Source organism: Gopherus evgoodei, chromosome 6 (genome assembly GCF_007399415.2).
Source record: "Gopherus evgoodei ecotype Sinaloan lineage chromosome 6, rGopEvg1_v1.p, whole genome shotgun sequence".
In the NCBI taxonomy this organism is placed as follows: Eukaryota; Metazoa; Chordata; order Testudines; family Testudinidae; genus Gopherus; species Gopherus evgoodei.
The window spans coordinates 1,639,081-1,654,904 of NC_044327.1; the positions used below are offsets into that span (position 1 = coordinate 1,639,081).

The 15,824-nt window shown below is 41.4% G+C and overlaps 1 protein-coding gene across 1 annotated transcript in view; it reads left to right on the forward strand.

Moving 5' to 3' along the window:
* The first annotated feature begins 811 nt into the window (after positions 1-811).
* Positions 812-15,824, forward strand: part of SMU1 (SMU1 DNA replication regulator and spliceosomal factor) — a 30,829-nt gene continuing 15,816 nt past the window's right edge. Inside the window, exons 1-7 of the mRNA XM_030566123.1 lie at positions 812-919; positions 1,269-1,479; positions 2,068-2,220; positions 2,954-3,064; positions 6,171-6,299; positions 8,055-8,174; positions 10,579-10,695. Coding sequence (XP_030421983.1) covers positions 894-919; positions 1,269-1,479; positions 2,068-2,220; positions 2,954-3,064; positions 6,171-6,299; positions 8,055-8,174; positions 10,579-10,695 — 867 coding nt within the window. The 5' untranslated portion in view covers positions 812-893. The remainder of the gene's footprint in view (positions 920-1,268; positions 1,480-2,067; positions 2,221-2,953; positions 3,065-6,170; positions 6,300-8,054; positions 8,175-10,578; positions 10,696-15,824) is intronic.

The following is a 15,824-nucleotide window of genomic DNA, read 5'->3' on the forward strand; positions in this document are numbered from 1 at the left end:
TGAGCAAGGGGTTGGACTAGATACCTCCTGAGGTCCCTTCCAACCCTGATATTCTATGATTTTATGGCCTATATCACATTGGTAGATGTGCAGGTGAATGAGCCCCGATGATGTGGCTAGGTCATATGATGGTGTCCCTTGAATAGATTTGCTGGCAGAGTTAGCAATGGGGTCTGTTGCAGGGATTGACTCCAATGAGAAACTGCAGAACTGGCATTAATTTGCAAATTGGACACCATCAAATTAGGCCTGAATAAAGACTGGGAGTAGTTGGGTCACTACATAAATTTTCCCTCTGTTGACAGTCACACCTTCTTGTCAAGTGTTGAGAATAGGCCCTTTCCACCTTGACTGAACTGGCCTCGTGAGCACTGACCCCCCCCCTTGGTAAGGCAAGGCCCAGCTTTTCACTTGCTGTGTATTTATAGCACCCTACTGCAGTTTCCACTGCACGCACCTGGCGGCTCACGGGGCCGCGGGACGCGCTCGGCCGGTCACGTGAGGGGCCCATTAGGTTTCTTTTTCCCTTCACCTCAGATTTCAATGTTTAACAGTCGCTGGTTGCGGTGTTTTTGATTTTTTTTTTCCAATTTCCCGTCGAACGCCGTGATTGGGTAACGCTCTCATTGTGCGCATGCGCAGTAAAGAGACCGCCGGCCTGGGCGGGTGCCCATTGCACGGCACTGACTGCGTCTGCCTTTTGCGCATGCGTAATACGCACACAGCGGGAGAGCGCGCGCTCCGCCTGTCTGCCCCGGCTTCTGTTTTGCGCATGCGTGCTGAGCAGTGAGTGACTCGTCCTGGCCCACCCACGGAAGTGGGGCTGCGCGAGGCCGGAAGTGACGCGTGTTGTTCCGTCCGGTGGGAGCTGAGGGGGTCCTGGGCGCTCCAAGATGTCGATAGAAATCGAGTCCTCGGAGTGAGAGCGGAGCGGGGGGGTGACCAGGGGTCCTGGGTTGGGGGGTGGCCGCGGCCTTGTTCCCGGGAGGTCCCGAGTGGGGGGTGGCCGCGGCCCTGTCCCCGGCGGTTCCCGAGTGGGGGTGGCCCCGTGCCCGTTCGTTCCTGGGTTGGTGGGAAAGGTGGCTCCGGCTCTGTTCCCGTTCCCGGGTGTTCCCGGGTTGCAGGGGGTGACCGCGGCCCCGTTCCCGGGCAGGGAGTGTGATTCTGGGCCCGTGCCTGGGGGTATCGGGTTGGGGGGTGACCCTGCGCCTGTTCCCCGAGGCCTCTTTGATCCTGAGACCTCTCTGTCCCCGCGCCTCCCCCCGCAGTGTGATCCGGCTCATCATGCAGTACCTGAAGGAGAACAGCCTTCACCGTGCACTGGCCACCCTCCAGGAGGAGACCACCGTGTCCCTCAACACTGTGGACAGCATTGAGAGCTTCGTGGCTGATATCAACAGTGGGCACTGGGACACAGTGCTGCAGGCCATACAGTCCCTCAAGCTGCCGGACAAGACCCTGATCGACCTCTATGAACAGGTGGATGTGTCACCGACACAGTACCAGCCACACATCCCATTGTGCATTTACGGTCACCACTCTGCTGCCATTAACCGCAAACTGAAAGCTATCAGAATGTCACAAGGAAAAATCATAGGCTGGTTTTGGGTGACCTGGGCCAGAATGCTTGCTGTGCACCATTGGATGAATGCTACTGAGGGAAAAACTTGGGTTGTGGGGAAGGAACAAATTGCACATCTAATTGTCAAGATCTTTCTTCCCCCTGTGATGTACTGCTCAAATCTTAAAAGCATTGGTTTGTAGAATTACTTTATAGATAGGAAGTTCAGCTTTGGATGTGTGTCAAATACATGCCTTCAGTATCAGTAGTGAACAAATGATCCTTGACGTTTGACGTGGAAAATATTTCTTGCATCTATATATAACATTCTACCTCCATTTTTAAAAACAAATTTATTCAAAGCAAGGAGAAACAGCTTGTGAATAATTTATTTTTTAGATCATATTCACACTTTGCAGTAGTAAATACTATCCCATTGTTTAACTGTTAACATAAGAGTTGTATTTTATCTTGTGGATACTAACTATATTTCTTTGTTACTCCAGGTTGTTCTTGAATTAATAGAGCTCCGTGAGCTGGGTGCTGCCAGATCCCTCCTAAGGCAAACTGACCCTATGATCATGTTAAAACAAACTCAGCCAGAGAGATACATTCACCTTGAGAATCTCCTGGCTAGGTCCTACTTTGACCCTCGCGAGGTAAGTTGTATTTGTGGAATTTTTTTTTTAAAGTTATAGTTATATGACTTGGAGAATTTGTAATTAATGTAACTGTTTTGCACGGCACACTTATTAATGAAAAGTTTACTCTGTTCGTATTTTTTTCCCTTCCTGTTTTTTCTCTGTAAGCCATCCCCATCTCTCAAACTCTGTATTTGTGGTTTCAGTATTGTTGTTTTTATTCTATTATGATACTGCAGTTTTTAATGTTTTTTTGCCATTTTTATTAAGCACTTCATGAATACATCCTTTTTTAAGATTCACAAGTGGTTAAAACACTGGATTGAGACTCAGGCAATCATAGTCCCGTTTTTATTTCTGCCACATCCTTCTGGTGTGATCTTGGGCAAGTCACCTAACCCTTCTGTGCCTTATTTTCCCATCTTTAAAAAGCTGGAAACAATACTTGTCCACTCTTGTAGATCTGAAGATGCTTTATATATAAAAAAAGTTATAAAATTGCCAGGTATTGTCTATAATATATTTGTTTTAGACTGGGTTTGTTTAAATCTAAACTTAATCCCTTTCTTCAGGTGTGTTTTGCATCTCGAATTTTCTTTGGCCACTCAAATTGTCTTTTTTTATTTTTAATTTGCTTTGCTCCTTGGCTCCTTAAACACTTGTAGTCATATCTTATTTTTAGTCAAAGTGACACTGGTCTATGACAAAATTTGTGCAGAAAATGATAATTTCACATGTATCTTCTTCGTAGGCATACCCAGATGGCAGCAGCAAAGAGAAACGGAGAGCTGCTATTGCACAAGCTTTAGCTGGAGAAGTCAGTGTAGTACCTCCATCGCGTCTTATGGCATTGTTGGGGCAGGTAATTTTTGAAGAAAATATATTTACTAACTATACCAATTTGTTTCTAGACTTTTAATGTAGGAGACTGAAATTTGGGTGGCCTATTCCTAAGGTTGCCACAGTAGAACCACATTCATCTTACACTTTATAAATAGCACACGCAAATAAGTCTCTTCCCTCTTCACATCAACATTTTTCACTAGGAGGGTGGTGAAGCACTGGAATGGGTTACCTAGGGAGGTGGTGGAATCTCCTTCCTTAGAGGATTTTTAAGGTCAGGCTTGTCAAAGCCCTGGCTGGGATGATTTAATTGGGGATTGGTCCTGCTTTGAGCAGGGGGTTGGACTAGATGACCTCTTGAGGTCCCTTTCAACCCTGAGATACTATGATTCTATTTAATAACTATAGTAAGAGGTCATGTTCCTAAAATTCATGTTTGTAGTTTAGGGGGTTTTTTGTTTGTGTTTTATAAAATAGGTTGCAAAATACTTACTAGTATTAATAGATGATAATAAAGCTAAAATAAGCTATTCAAATAAATTATATTTCATGAGATTTTGTCCCTACTTTTTAAATTGGTTATTCCTTTTCAAAACTCAGTGACTTGCAGTGGACTTCCTGGTGAGTGTGAACTAATAAAGTTCTACTGTAACTTTTTTCATTGCTTAAACTTTATTTAAAATAAATTAAAGAAAGAGATCTTGAAATCATTGTAAATAGTTCTCTGAAAATATCTATTCAATGTGCAGTGGCAGTCAATAAAGCTAACAGAATATTAGGCATCATTAGGAAAGGGATAGATAATAAGACTGAAAATATCACAAGCCTTTATATAAATCCATGGTATGCCCCCATCTTGATTACTGTGTGCAGATCTGTTCACCCCATCTCAAAAAAGGTATATTGGAAATGGAAAAGGTAGCTTGGAAAAGAGACAACTAAGAGGGGAATATGATAGAGGTCCATAAAATCTTAACTGGTGTGGAGAAAGTGAATAAGGAAATGTTATTTACTTCTTCACATAACACAAAAACTAGGGGTCATCCAATCAAATTAATAGGAAGCAGGTTTAAAACAAACAATAGGAAGTACAGTAACTCCTCACTGAACATCGTCCCGGTTAACCTTGTTTCATTGTTATATCGCTGATCAGTTAGAGAACATGTTGATTTAAAGTTGTGCCAATGCTCCCTTATAACGTTGTTTGGCAGCCGGCTGCTTTGTCCGCTGCTTGCAGAAAGAGCAGCCCGTTGGAGCTAGCTGGTGGGGGCTTGGAACCAGGGTGAACCGGCAGCCCCCGCATCAGCTCCCCTAAGTTCCTTGTGTGGCAGCAGCCCTGCAGACTGTCCCCGAGCAGTTCAGATATCCTTCCCCCTACTGCCGTGTGCTGCTCCAGCCCTCTGCCTTGGAGCTGCTCCCAGAAGCTTTCTGCTTGCTGTGCAAGGGATCGGGGGGAAGAGGAATGCTAATGTTAGGGTTTCCTGCTCCTGTACCCTATCTCTGTAGAGCGGGGTGAACAGGACAGGGCTCAGGACGAAGGGAGCTTGCTAGCAGCGGCTGCTGTCTTAACTTGCTTTAAAAGGCAGCATACTCAGAGTGGGGTCAGTGTACTTAAAGGGGCAATGAGTGTCTCTCTCTGTTTCACACACCCAGTGTGCGTCTGTCTCTCTCACATACATGCGCGCACACACCCTGGTACTTTGGAAAGTGGAGGGAGTGGTGTGATCCAGTGGGATAGCATGAGTTCATCATCACACTGCCATGCTGTGTCTCCTCCTTCCATTCCTGCTGCCTTGTAGAGTGTGAGGCTACATAAGCAACAATGTGTTTAAACCTTGATGGTTCAGCCGAGTGCTAGTTCATCACTTAGCAGTGAAGCATTCCCTGGGAAATATCCCAGCCCTTACTCCACCACCTCAACCAAACTTCACAAGCATCATTGCTTTAAGTTGTTTGTTTAAAACTTATACTGTGTGTGTGTGTGTGTGTGTGTGTGTGTGTGTGTGTGTGTGTGTGTGTGTGTGTGTGTGTGTGTGTGTGTGTGTGTGTGTGTGTGTGTGTGTGTGTGTGTGTGTGTACATATATATATAGAGAGAGAGTCTTGAGAAATTTTTTTTCCCTGGAATATCTCCCCTCAGTTACATTAATTCTTATGGGGAAATTGGATTCGCGTAACATTGTTTTGCTTAAAGTAGCATTTTTCAAGAACATAACTACGCCATTAAGCGAGAAGTTACAGTACTACTTCACACAATGCCCATGTCATCCTCTGGAACTCCTTGCCAGAGGATGTTGTGAAAGCCAAAACTATAATAGGATTCAAAAAAGAACTAGAGAAGTTCATGGAGAATAGGTCCATCAATGGCTACTAGCCAGAATGGTCAGGTATGCAACACCATGCTCTGAGTGTCCCTAGCCTCTGTTTGCCAGAAATTGGGAGTGGATTACAGGGAATCGATTGCCTGTTCTGTTCATTCCCTCTGAAGCACCTGGTATTGGCCGGGGTTGGAAGACAGGATAGTGGGTTAGATGGACCACTGGTCAGACCCATGTGGGTGTTCTTATGTTCTCATATATATTGATTTGAAATAAGTATTATGTCTTGTGTTGGGAAAATGATGATTCTACTGTAGTGGCTCTGTAGGACTTTAGAATAAAGTAAATTTTATTCTTCTATCTGTTCACAAAAACACTATCAAAGAAAGGTCCTTTACTTTTATATGTAAATAGTTCTTTGCCAGCTCATTCAGAATTAACTACTAAATGTGTGCAACTTCATATTTTTCTCATCCTTTATAAATAAAGTACTGAAAGAAAAACAGTTAGGGAGGGCCTGCAGCTATTCTCACTTGCTAGGAACACTTGGAAATAACAAAGATATGCTCAAATCTTTGCACTGGTTTCCAGAGTTCTGGCAACAGCATTGCTTTGAGTAACTAATCTGAAAAATCTTAGAGTGGCCACTCAGTTCAAAAGTAGAAGTGCTAAGTTTATTGAAGATTTCTAGGAAAATCTTGCTATACTGAGGAATTTGGTGTAACACAGCCCCTCCTCAGAGGATTACACTGACTGAGCTTACTTCATGAAAAGAATCTCTAACTATAATCATTTTGGCTTCTCATAAGGCACTGAAATGGCAGCAGCACCAGGGACTGCTTCCTCCAGGGATGACAATTGATTTGTTCAGAGGTAAAGCAGCCGTGAAAGATGTAGAAGAAGAAAAGTTCCCCACACAGCTGAGCAGACACATTAAGGTAGAATTCTACTAACTTTTTTCTGTATAATGCTTGGTCATACTTGCTATAGTTACCTTAAGCCAAGACTTTCATTTTAACTCCCAGTCTTCACATGCTCATAGCTTTTTGAAAATTTATCCTTTTTACTTAAATGTTTCCATGCCTGGTCTTGGCCCAGAAGTACATTTTTGGAAGGTTTGATGAAAACTCCAGTGAAGGATGGGGGAATGCTAATTACATTTCAGGAAAATATAGATGTTTTTCCAATTTTAGCTGTTTTTGAGTTTTGAATTTTAAAAGCTGTTGTGTTCCAGTTGATTAAGGCTCTCATTATCTATAGGAAAAAAATTATTCTTAAAAATTTGGTTTTGTGCATGTATGTTGATAACGTCCATTAATCATGGGAACTTTGATACTAAGTGCAGCACTAAATTAATATTGTTGTAACTAATATCTTTGTAGAAAGCTTTCAGCAACAACAACAAAAAGCTTTTCATACGGATTTCAATACATCAAAAAATTCTGCTCTGAAATTTCTGTGCACCTGCAAAGCTTGATTTACAGCAGGCAGCTTTTCTGTTGTGGAGTTTCCAGGGTTCATAGGTGAACTCCATAATCCCAGTAGTTCCAGTTCATGCTCAGTAGCTCTGCCAGTTTTCAGAACAAGCAGCTTGCAGAGATGATAAACAGAAAATGTGGTTTGCAGGGGTGTCTGTGTCAGTGACCTGGATGTAAGCAGTCATGTCTAGTGGTTGGAGCAGGAATCGATACCCAGAAATCGGAACCCAGGGTCAGAGGCTAAGCTGAGGATCAGAACCGGGTTACCTGGAGTGAGGCAGGAGCAGGATTAGGACTAAGCAGGTGCAGGAGCTATTGCAGCCCTGGGCAAATGCTTAGAGCAGCTGGCGAACTGCTACTGCTACTGTGCTTAAGAGCCAGTCTGCTGACTTTGCTGCACCACCTGGTTGGTAGGAAATCAGGCAGCCTACTATAGGCAAGCTGCACTCAGTAGGTTGCCTGGAAACTGGCTCTGCTGCTTGCTTGTGTTGGTATATTTCTACCAGCCACTATATTCACTTATTTGTAATTGCTAGAATAAATCAAAATTTTCATCAAACTTTTTTGACAAAAACTGCTTTTTCAATCATAGTGAACATATTGTGGAAAAAAATAATTTTGGTTCAAATTTTGTATTATGACAAATTTTGAAATGAAAAATTTTGTTACACTTCTGAGGAGGAGAAAACCTTTTTCACTCTTGTACTTCCGTACCCCCTTTTTTCTAATATGGGGGCAGAAGGGGAAGTGAAAAGTGGCTTTTTCTCTCTGAATTTTTTTCATGTAACAAGTAACAATTCAAACAAAACAATTTTTCTTCTGATTTTTTTTCAGCAGTATTAATTAAGGTTAGTTATGTTTGTTAAATAGACATTGTAAAGGTCTCAGTTGACATCCATGATTGCAGAACTTAATGAAAACTAACCTGACTATTTTTGAAAGCATAGGCTGGCATAGAAGTAAAGCAGCTGCATAAATAATTCTTGATCAAGGAGGAGTGGTTGGTTGTTTTTTTTTTTGTTTGGTTGGTTGGTTGGTTGGTTTTTTGGTTTAGTAGGCAGCCCAGTAGAGCTGGCAGCTGTTTTCCACCACAAACTTAAAATAAATTAACCTTTAGCCATGGAATATATCATATACTGGCACCAAAGAGTTAACTTGATTTAAAATGAAACTGACCTCATATTAAAATCTTATTTTTATTTCGTTTGAAAACAGTTTGGCCAGAAGTCACACGTGGAATGTGCTAGGTTTTCTCCAGATGGTCAATATCTGGTAACAGGCTCTGTGGATGGATTCATTGAAGTGTGGAATTTCACTACTGGAAAGATCAGGAAGGTAAATTAGTTCTGGATTCATTTACTGGGAAATGGATTGATTGGTGGTTAGAGAGTGCATTTTTCAACTCTGAAACCAGGTTTCAAATCCAGATTAATCTAACTAAAATGAGTTTGGAGAGGAAGGCTTGTCCCAGGTGCTGGCCTGGGAGGTGCAGATATAGGATTAGTTCTGTGCTCTGCCACAGACACCCCGTGTGACCTTGGATAAGTCACTTAATCTCTCTGTGCCTTAGTTCCCCATCTGCAAAATGGGAATAAAAGCACTGCCCTACTTCACAGAGGTATTTGAGGATGAGAATATTAAATTGTGAAGTGCTCAGATACTATGGTAAAGGGGGCCATATAATGTACCCTTAATAGACATATATAAAAATAATAATTGCAAAACCACTACATGGTTTCTTGTACTTAGCAGACTCATCTGGAGAAATACTTGGGGTATGAGCTGCTAAGGAGACTAACCAGTTGCCAGAGTGATCAGTCCTGTAGACTGGTGCCACTGATTGAACAGAGCTGAGCATGTAAGGTTGAAAACAGGCATGAATCCACCCAATTCTTGCTTTTATTTATGAATTTTAAAAAAGAATTATTGTCACTTATAGTTTCTGGTCATATACATATGACATAATAAAACAGCTAGGGTGGAGCAGATGGGGTCCAAATTATCGAGTTCTAGGGTACCAGGAAGCTTTCCTCCTGAGTTTCTGGATTTGGGCCTTTCTTCATTTGGTTTTTGGTACCTTCCCATAATTCATATTCATTAGTTTTCATCCAATCAACATGAAGATAATGCTTATATAACCCATATACTACACATGGGCAGGCTTCATTTATCTAAGGTTTGCTGTCCCCTCTTTTTCGTGTCTTCATGTCACCTGTTACTTTTTCCCAAAATAGGGACTTTTTAGCATTACATTTTGTATATTTTATTGTACCAATGAACTTTCTCTTATGTACGTCCTCCAATATGATACATTCCATGAACTGAACATCACCTTTGTCTTGTCAGCTGTAAGCCTCATTTAAGCAAGTCTACATAAGAGAAATTGGAAGACAACACTCTTGTCAAGTAAAGACTAGGCAAAAGCCTAAGCATAAGTATTACTGTGGCCTATCCAAACTCATTCACTATACATAGTTTAATGTTAATAATTTATGATTAATATAATATAGCCCTTATTTTTGCCATTTAGCAGTTTTTCATCTTTGGATATGGTTCACAACATGTGTATCATCCTAAATTATTCATTAACATAACCTTTATTTTTGTTATTTGAGTAGAATAGCTATAGAGAACGACATGCTCTGCTATCAGAATATTCTTATCTTTTTCAAACTTGGATTTCCAGGGGACTTTTTGCTCAAAGTTTAGCACCACACTTGTAAATCATTAAAAAGCCTTGTCAGTAATTTTGTCCGTTGCATTTTGAGGTGCTTTATTCAGTATAGGGCCTAGGTTTGTGTTTGGTCCTCAATACTCCTCCCTCTGACACTCTTGGAAATGCAGTATTCTCAAGGGTGTCACTTATTTTACATGATGGGGTAGAGTGCACATTCCAATGCTTGGGTTTTTTTTTTCTTTTTTACCAGTCTTTAATATATGCTGTATTTTATAACACATTATAAGCAATGAGGTAACTATTAACACTTCTATCTGAAGAAGTGGGGTTTTGACCCACAAAAGCTTATGCCCAAATAAATCTGTTAGTCTTTAAGGTGCCACCAGACTCCTCGTTTTTGTGGATGCAGGCTGTCATGGCTTCCTCTCTGATACTTATTAACACTTGTATACATAACAATATTTTAAAACTAAATGCTCCAACCAGGTGGTACCCAATTGTGTGTGTTTGATCCCATCATCTAATTGGTTTTAATATTTGTTTTATGTGATTATTTGCTGTGTTTTAATTTTTTTATATTAACTAAATGCTTTGTATTTTGCGGTGATGAAGAATTTAGGTATATATTTAATTTAGCAATGGGTACTGTAAAGTTTGGAAGCAGCCTCAGAACCAAAGCTTGGTTGACTTGTTATTACTGCTGGTTCAACAAATTTGGGTATAGGTATGATTTTGACTGATTCAATCATAGTTTTGAATTTAGAAGTAAAACATCTGTTGGGCTGATTAACTGGGGATTCTTTCCCTCCATAATTGTATTTTAGTTATTATGTGACCTCACAGTATTCTCCATTCCCCACATATGTGGCACAGGTTTTTTGTTCAAATTGCGGGTGCCACATGGAATGTGGCCTGTTCAATGTTCGTGAACATAATATGCCACTTACAGTTATGAGCTGTATTCTTCCGTGAATTGATAGTAATTAGCTACTGCTGTTTAGTTTTAGTTCTCTTTTATCCTCCATTGCTGTGACTGACACATCTTCTTGCTGTTTCATTTAGGATCTGAAATACCAAGCACAAGATAACTTTATGATGATGGATGATGCAGTTCTGTGCATGTGTTTCAGTAGAGACACAGAAATGTTAGCAACTGGAGCACAAGATGGGAAGATCAAGGTACAAGTTTTAGGACATAGAAACTGTTAGGAAGTGCAGAAAGATTAGGCTAAATCAAATGTACACATTGCACCCTTTAAATTTGAGGAGTGTGAGGTGGAAGAAGGGCTAATACTCAGTTCCTATGGTTAATTTCCCCATGCACTGAAAACAAATTTCTTGCTATAATTTCATATTCTCCAGTCTTAAAGTTGGCCTACAAAGGTACTCTTTAACACACTTTTTTGGATTATAGTATTGTGCCTGTCTTGAGAAGGGAATTGCTTTTACACTCAGGGAATTGTGGGTTTTGTGCCCTGTGATCTTGTTACACAAGGCAACTAAATATATAATTATACAAGCTAGTGGTCTGTAAAGGTCAACATGTCGTGTTAGTTTGGGAAATTTTTCAAATCATATCCTCTAAAAAAGGAGATGTGTATGCATGTTCAATAACTACTGTCCTTTAGACTTGCACAAGGCATTTAGTATATGCAGTGCATGCTGTATGGTAGCCTCAGATATGAACAAGTGTAATGTTTCTATTTGTGTATCTAACACTCTGGCTTTGAGATGCTCCCACTATGATCCTCTAGAACAGTGATTCTCAATCTGACACCTCTGGGGAGTTACCATCTGGATGGGGTGCAAGCTCACTCCTGGAAGACTTGTGTCATGTTTCAGGTCAACTGAACCTCTGTTTGTTCTCTATGGTTCACCAAGGGCACCCACTTTCAAGGTTCTGGCTCCCCAGCTGTCACTCTTTTGGGTGGAGATGTGTGTCTCACTCCTTCCTGAGCTGGGAATTTTCATGCTGCACAGGTACCTGTCTACACTGAATTTTCCAGCAAGTCAGACTGCTTAAGCAGGTCTACTTTTCTTTCTCCTCATAGGCTGTAACATTGCCCATAGTTATAAAGTACCACACAGCTCTTCCCAAGCAAGCACACTTATTCCAAAGGTGAAAGCATTACTGGGAAAACGTACTAAAACAATAAAAGTCATCACAATGCCAACAAGGTAGGAGTCAGTCCTTCACTACCCACCAAGGGGTTTTACTATGGTTACCAGTTCATAACTGTCTTGGCTCAGAACAAGCACCCTCATGAATAAATCAGCTGATCCTTTTTTGGCTGGGGTCTTTGATCTAGAGATTCTGGGAGCAGGTAATCAGTAGCCAATGGAAAAGGCTGAGGCTTTGCTTAACTGGTTTAGAGGGTTACATTTGCATTCACCTCCTAGATATTTCCTAGGAAACCCACTTAATCAAAAATCTATTTGTATCTGGCACATTCGTTAAACAAGTCCTTTGAAGCTGATACCACTTCCTGGTGTTTACTTTAGTCATGTCTGCCTGCAGAGAGGTTCTGTACAATCCCACAATGATACATGGACATCTGCATTTTGAATACAGTGAACCCCAGTGATACTTAAACTTGATTTAAAACGGTTTAACTTCATTCAGTGAGGGTTGTGCAGGACATTGCAGTGTCTGTCACAACTTGTACTCTAGTCTTTCTTTAGTTTATTTCATGAGTTTCCTCCCACCCCAGGTCTCTCCCTCTCAGTGTGCTAATTAGTAAAACAGTTTAGAGCATCATTAAGTAGTTGGGATCCAACATGTAGGTTGTGTGTTAACTTAGAAGAACGACAACCTAATGGGAATGTTTTCGTGCTGTTTGTTAAATGGCAGGGAAAGCAGATGGTTGGTTGTATGCCCTGCAGCATTTGAAACCCTGCCATGGCAGAGCGTACTGTTAATGCATGAGTACCTGAAAGTAACTAGAAACACACATGAAATTAGCCTGTCTTCATTGTCTTAATATGAATAGTCAGAAGTGTAAACAGCATAAATGATGGAAAACAGAATTCATCCGTTAATCGATGTTAACCCAAATGAGGGGTTTTGAGTGACATTTAACCTCTAAAGGGAAAAGAAAGGATAGCTCCAAGGTGAATATTTATTTTTTGTTCCAAATCAGTGGCCTGTTGTTCCTTTCTGGAGGAGGAAGGGGTGGAAAGTCTTTTACAGCTTTAGGCCAGGCAGCCCTCTGCCCTAGTAGCAGCCCCATTGCTGACAGGTGCAATCCTTCTTGTCTAGCTAATGTCCTGATAGGAGTGCTATGGCCATCGGTGTTCCGCACCAGGAAGAGCTGCCGGGACAGATGAATTCAGGCATCCTAAAACCAAACCCAGATAACCTAGTCTCAAGTGGGAAACAGCTTCTACTTTGGATATCAGCTTGATGGCATGTCACGCATACAAGGGAAGGGGAAACTGATGTGCAGTAGATAAGAACATAAGAACAGCCACACTGGCTCAGACCAAAGATCCATCTAGCCCAGTATCCTGTCTTCCGACAGTGGCCAATGCCAGGTGCTTCAGAGGGAATGAACAGAACCGACAATTATCAAGTGATCCATCCCCTGTTGCCCATTCCCAGGTTGGGGCAAACAGAGGCTAGGGACACCTGTATATTTGTACTGCATTCTCTTCTTGATGCCTTCTCTGCAGTGCGCTGAGCTTCTCAGATGGTTCTGAGCACTACGCCATTCATTCCTATTCAAACCAATGGGAGTTACATGCACACATTAGTTAAGGATGTACCCCAATGAGAATGGGCCCTCCCTAGCCTCTTGGCACTCTTGTCCACGTGCTTGTTGACCACTCTTCTAATTCTTGTTGATCGATGAGGCATGATTTCCCTTTACAAAAACCATGTTGTCTCTTCCCCAGCAAATCTGTATGTTCATCTGTGTCTGACAATTCTGTTCTTTACTGTAGTTTCAACCAATTTGCCTGGTACTAAAGTGAGGCTTACATGCCTGTGATTGCAGGGATCACCTGTGGAGCCTTTTTTAAAAATTGGCATCACATTAGCTATTGCCCAGTCATCTGGTACAGAAACTTATTTCAATGATAGATTATATACTGCGGTTAGATGTTTGTAGGGGAAAGTCATAGTTGCTGGGTTGATTGGAATCTTTCAGATCAGCCAGTCACTTTCAAAAGAGAGTTGTGGTGAAGATGTTGGTAGTCTGGGGTAAATCACTGCAATGGACAGTAGCTACCTATGTGATGAGCCTGCAAACTAACATCCCCATTTCTATTGTCAGTGACACCCCTGCTGTCCCTCACAATAGTTCTGTTTTAACATGGCTTTAAATTAAAGTTGGGGTATTGGAAGGGTTTGACTTAAACGCAAAGCCAAAGGCATTGAAATTTAAGGCTTGACTCAGGGGGGGTTGGGGGGGGTGCAGAAGTGGGTGGCTAACCTATCTCCTGAACCACATATAGGACACCTGCCGTCCTTAGTCTGGCCTGTCTCTATACAGGGTTCTCTGTCCAGCACTTTGATTACCCCAAATGCTACCATATTTAGGAGTAGCAGAACTGAAGATGGTAGTTTGGGGCTAACTGAACCCTCTGTGTGGGCTCAGGTGAGAATCTGTTACTTACATAATCTGCCAAATCAGCCTCGAGGCTAATACTCCCCATAAACTTTTAGCTTATTTGAAATCATTTGCTTTGTCTAGCACAGTCGAAACAATTCCGCTCTCCCTTCTGTTGCTGAGCAGGACTGGAACAAGCAGATTGCGTGTAGGCTGACTTTCCCCATTAGGATGCATGTTGAATAATACATAAACTGTGTTATGAAGCAATTAGGGCTGCTGCTGGTATACCTAATACAAAACCACAAAAACAAGGCAGTGAAAAGTTAAGCCGCCTAACAGTCTAGACCCTTTATTCCTCCACTCACAGGCATCAGAGTGGATTTGATTTAAATCATGATTTAAATCACTAGTCAGGAAGACTCAGTTTAATCATGGTTTTCTACATAAAAGTGCATTCGTGTTGGTTATTATAACCTTAATACATAGTCTTCACAACTCAGAGATAGATATAGGTTTCATTTTTAGCAGGTAGATACTATACATTTTTAAACAGTGATTTATTTTTAAAACTTTTCAGATTAGTTTTACAGCTGTATCAGGAAATGAATGGTGGTTTGGTTATTTCATTTACCAAAGGTAATTGAAGCAGATATTTGTGAAGCCATTGGGAAGTGAACGATCTTCAGTTCAACAGGTTAATCATTAATATTTGGAGGATTTTCTTGCCATGCTGTATTGGAGGAGATCACCAGACAGACATTTAAATTGTTTAATTTAACTAAAATAACCAGAGCTTTGGAGCTGTGCTCCGGCTACAGGCAAAAACCTTAACGCTCCAGGCTCTACTCCAAAGCCCTGAAAACAACAGTGTTAAGTATTCTGGATTTTTTTCTTCAATAGCAAACATATAATATTTTAACAAAACAAACACGTCTTTCGCTTCTCACATTTATCTCCAGACTTCTCCTTGTCCAAATTCATTCCGTCCTCAATTCTATTTACTGAACTTTTTGAAACTTTGCACCTTTAGAGAGAGGTAAGGGATTGACTCTGTTTACACAAATTTGCAGAGGGACAATAGGGTTCAGGTCTGTTATTTCTCACCTCTCTATATTATTTATTTATATAAAAAACATTTTTGCTGTTAACAAGCCTATTATCTCTGGAGACACAAATCCTCAGTTTGAGAACTGTAAAATTAAGCATCTCTGATGGTATCTTCTAGACTGAACACTGAGTCTCATTGGGTAGATAGAAAGATTAACCTCAATAATCTATACAGAAGCCTGTGGAGCCTCATAAGATTGGGTCCCTGATCCATGGACTACTGGAACTCATTTACAAAACTTTTCTTAAACATTACATTAATATATTTTCTCATACTATAGCCAGCTAGTCAGGAAGCGGCATAGACAGCTGCAGCGGCACAGGAGCCAGCAAACAGAGCTGTAAATGAGAGTTTCAGTGGGAGTTCTGTTCTTCTCTTCCAGCCTGCTGGAGGAGAAGGTTTTTGTATTTTGTGTATTGTATTCTGTAGTTACATATGTGGAGGCTGGTAGGAGCAGTGTGCTGGGAGAGAAACTGAGCCCTGATTGGGGGATGGGACTTCTCTGCTTAGGGGTCTATAAAGGTAGCCAGTCAGGCAGCGGCATAGACAGCTGCAGCGGCACAGGAGCCAGCAAACAGAGCTGTAAACAGGAGAGTTTCAAGGGGAGTTTGCGGGGGAGACTAAGACCTAGGCAGAGGAATAGACAG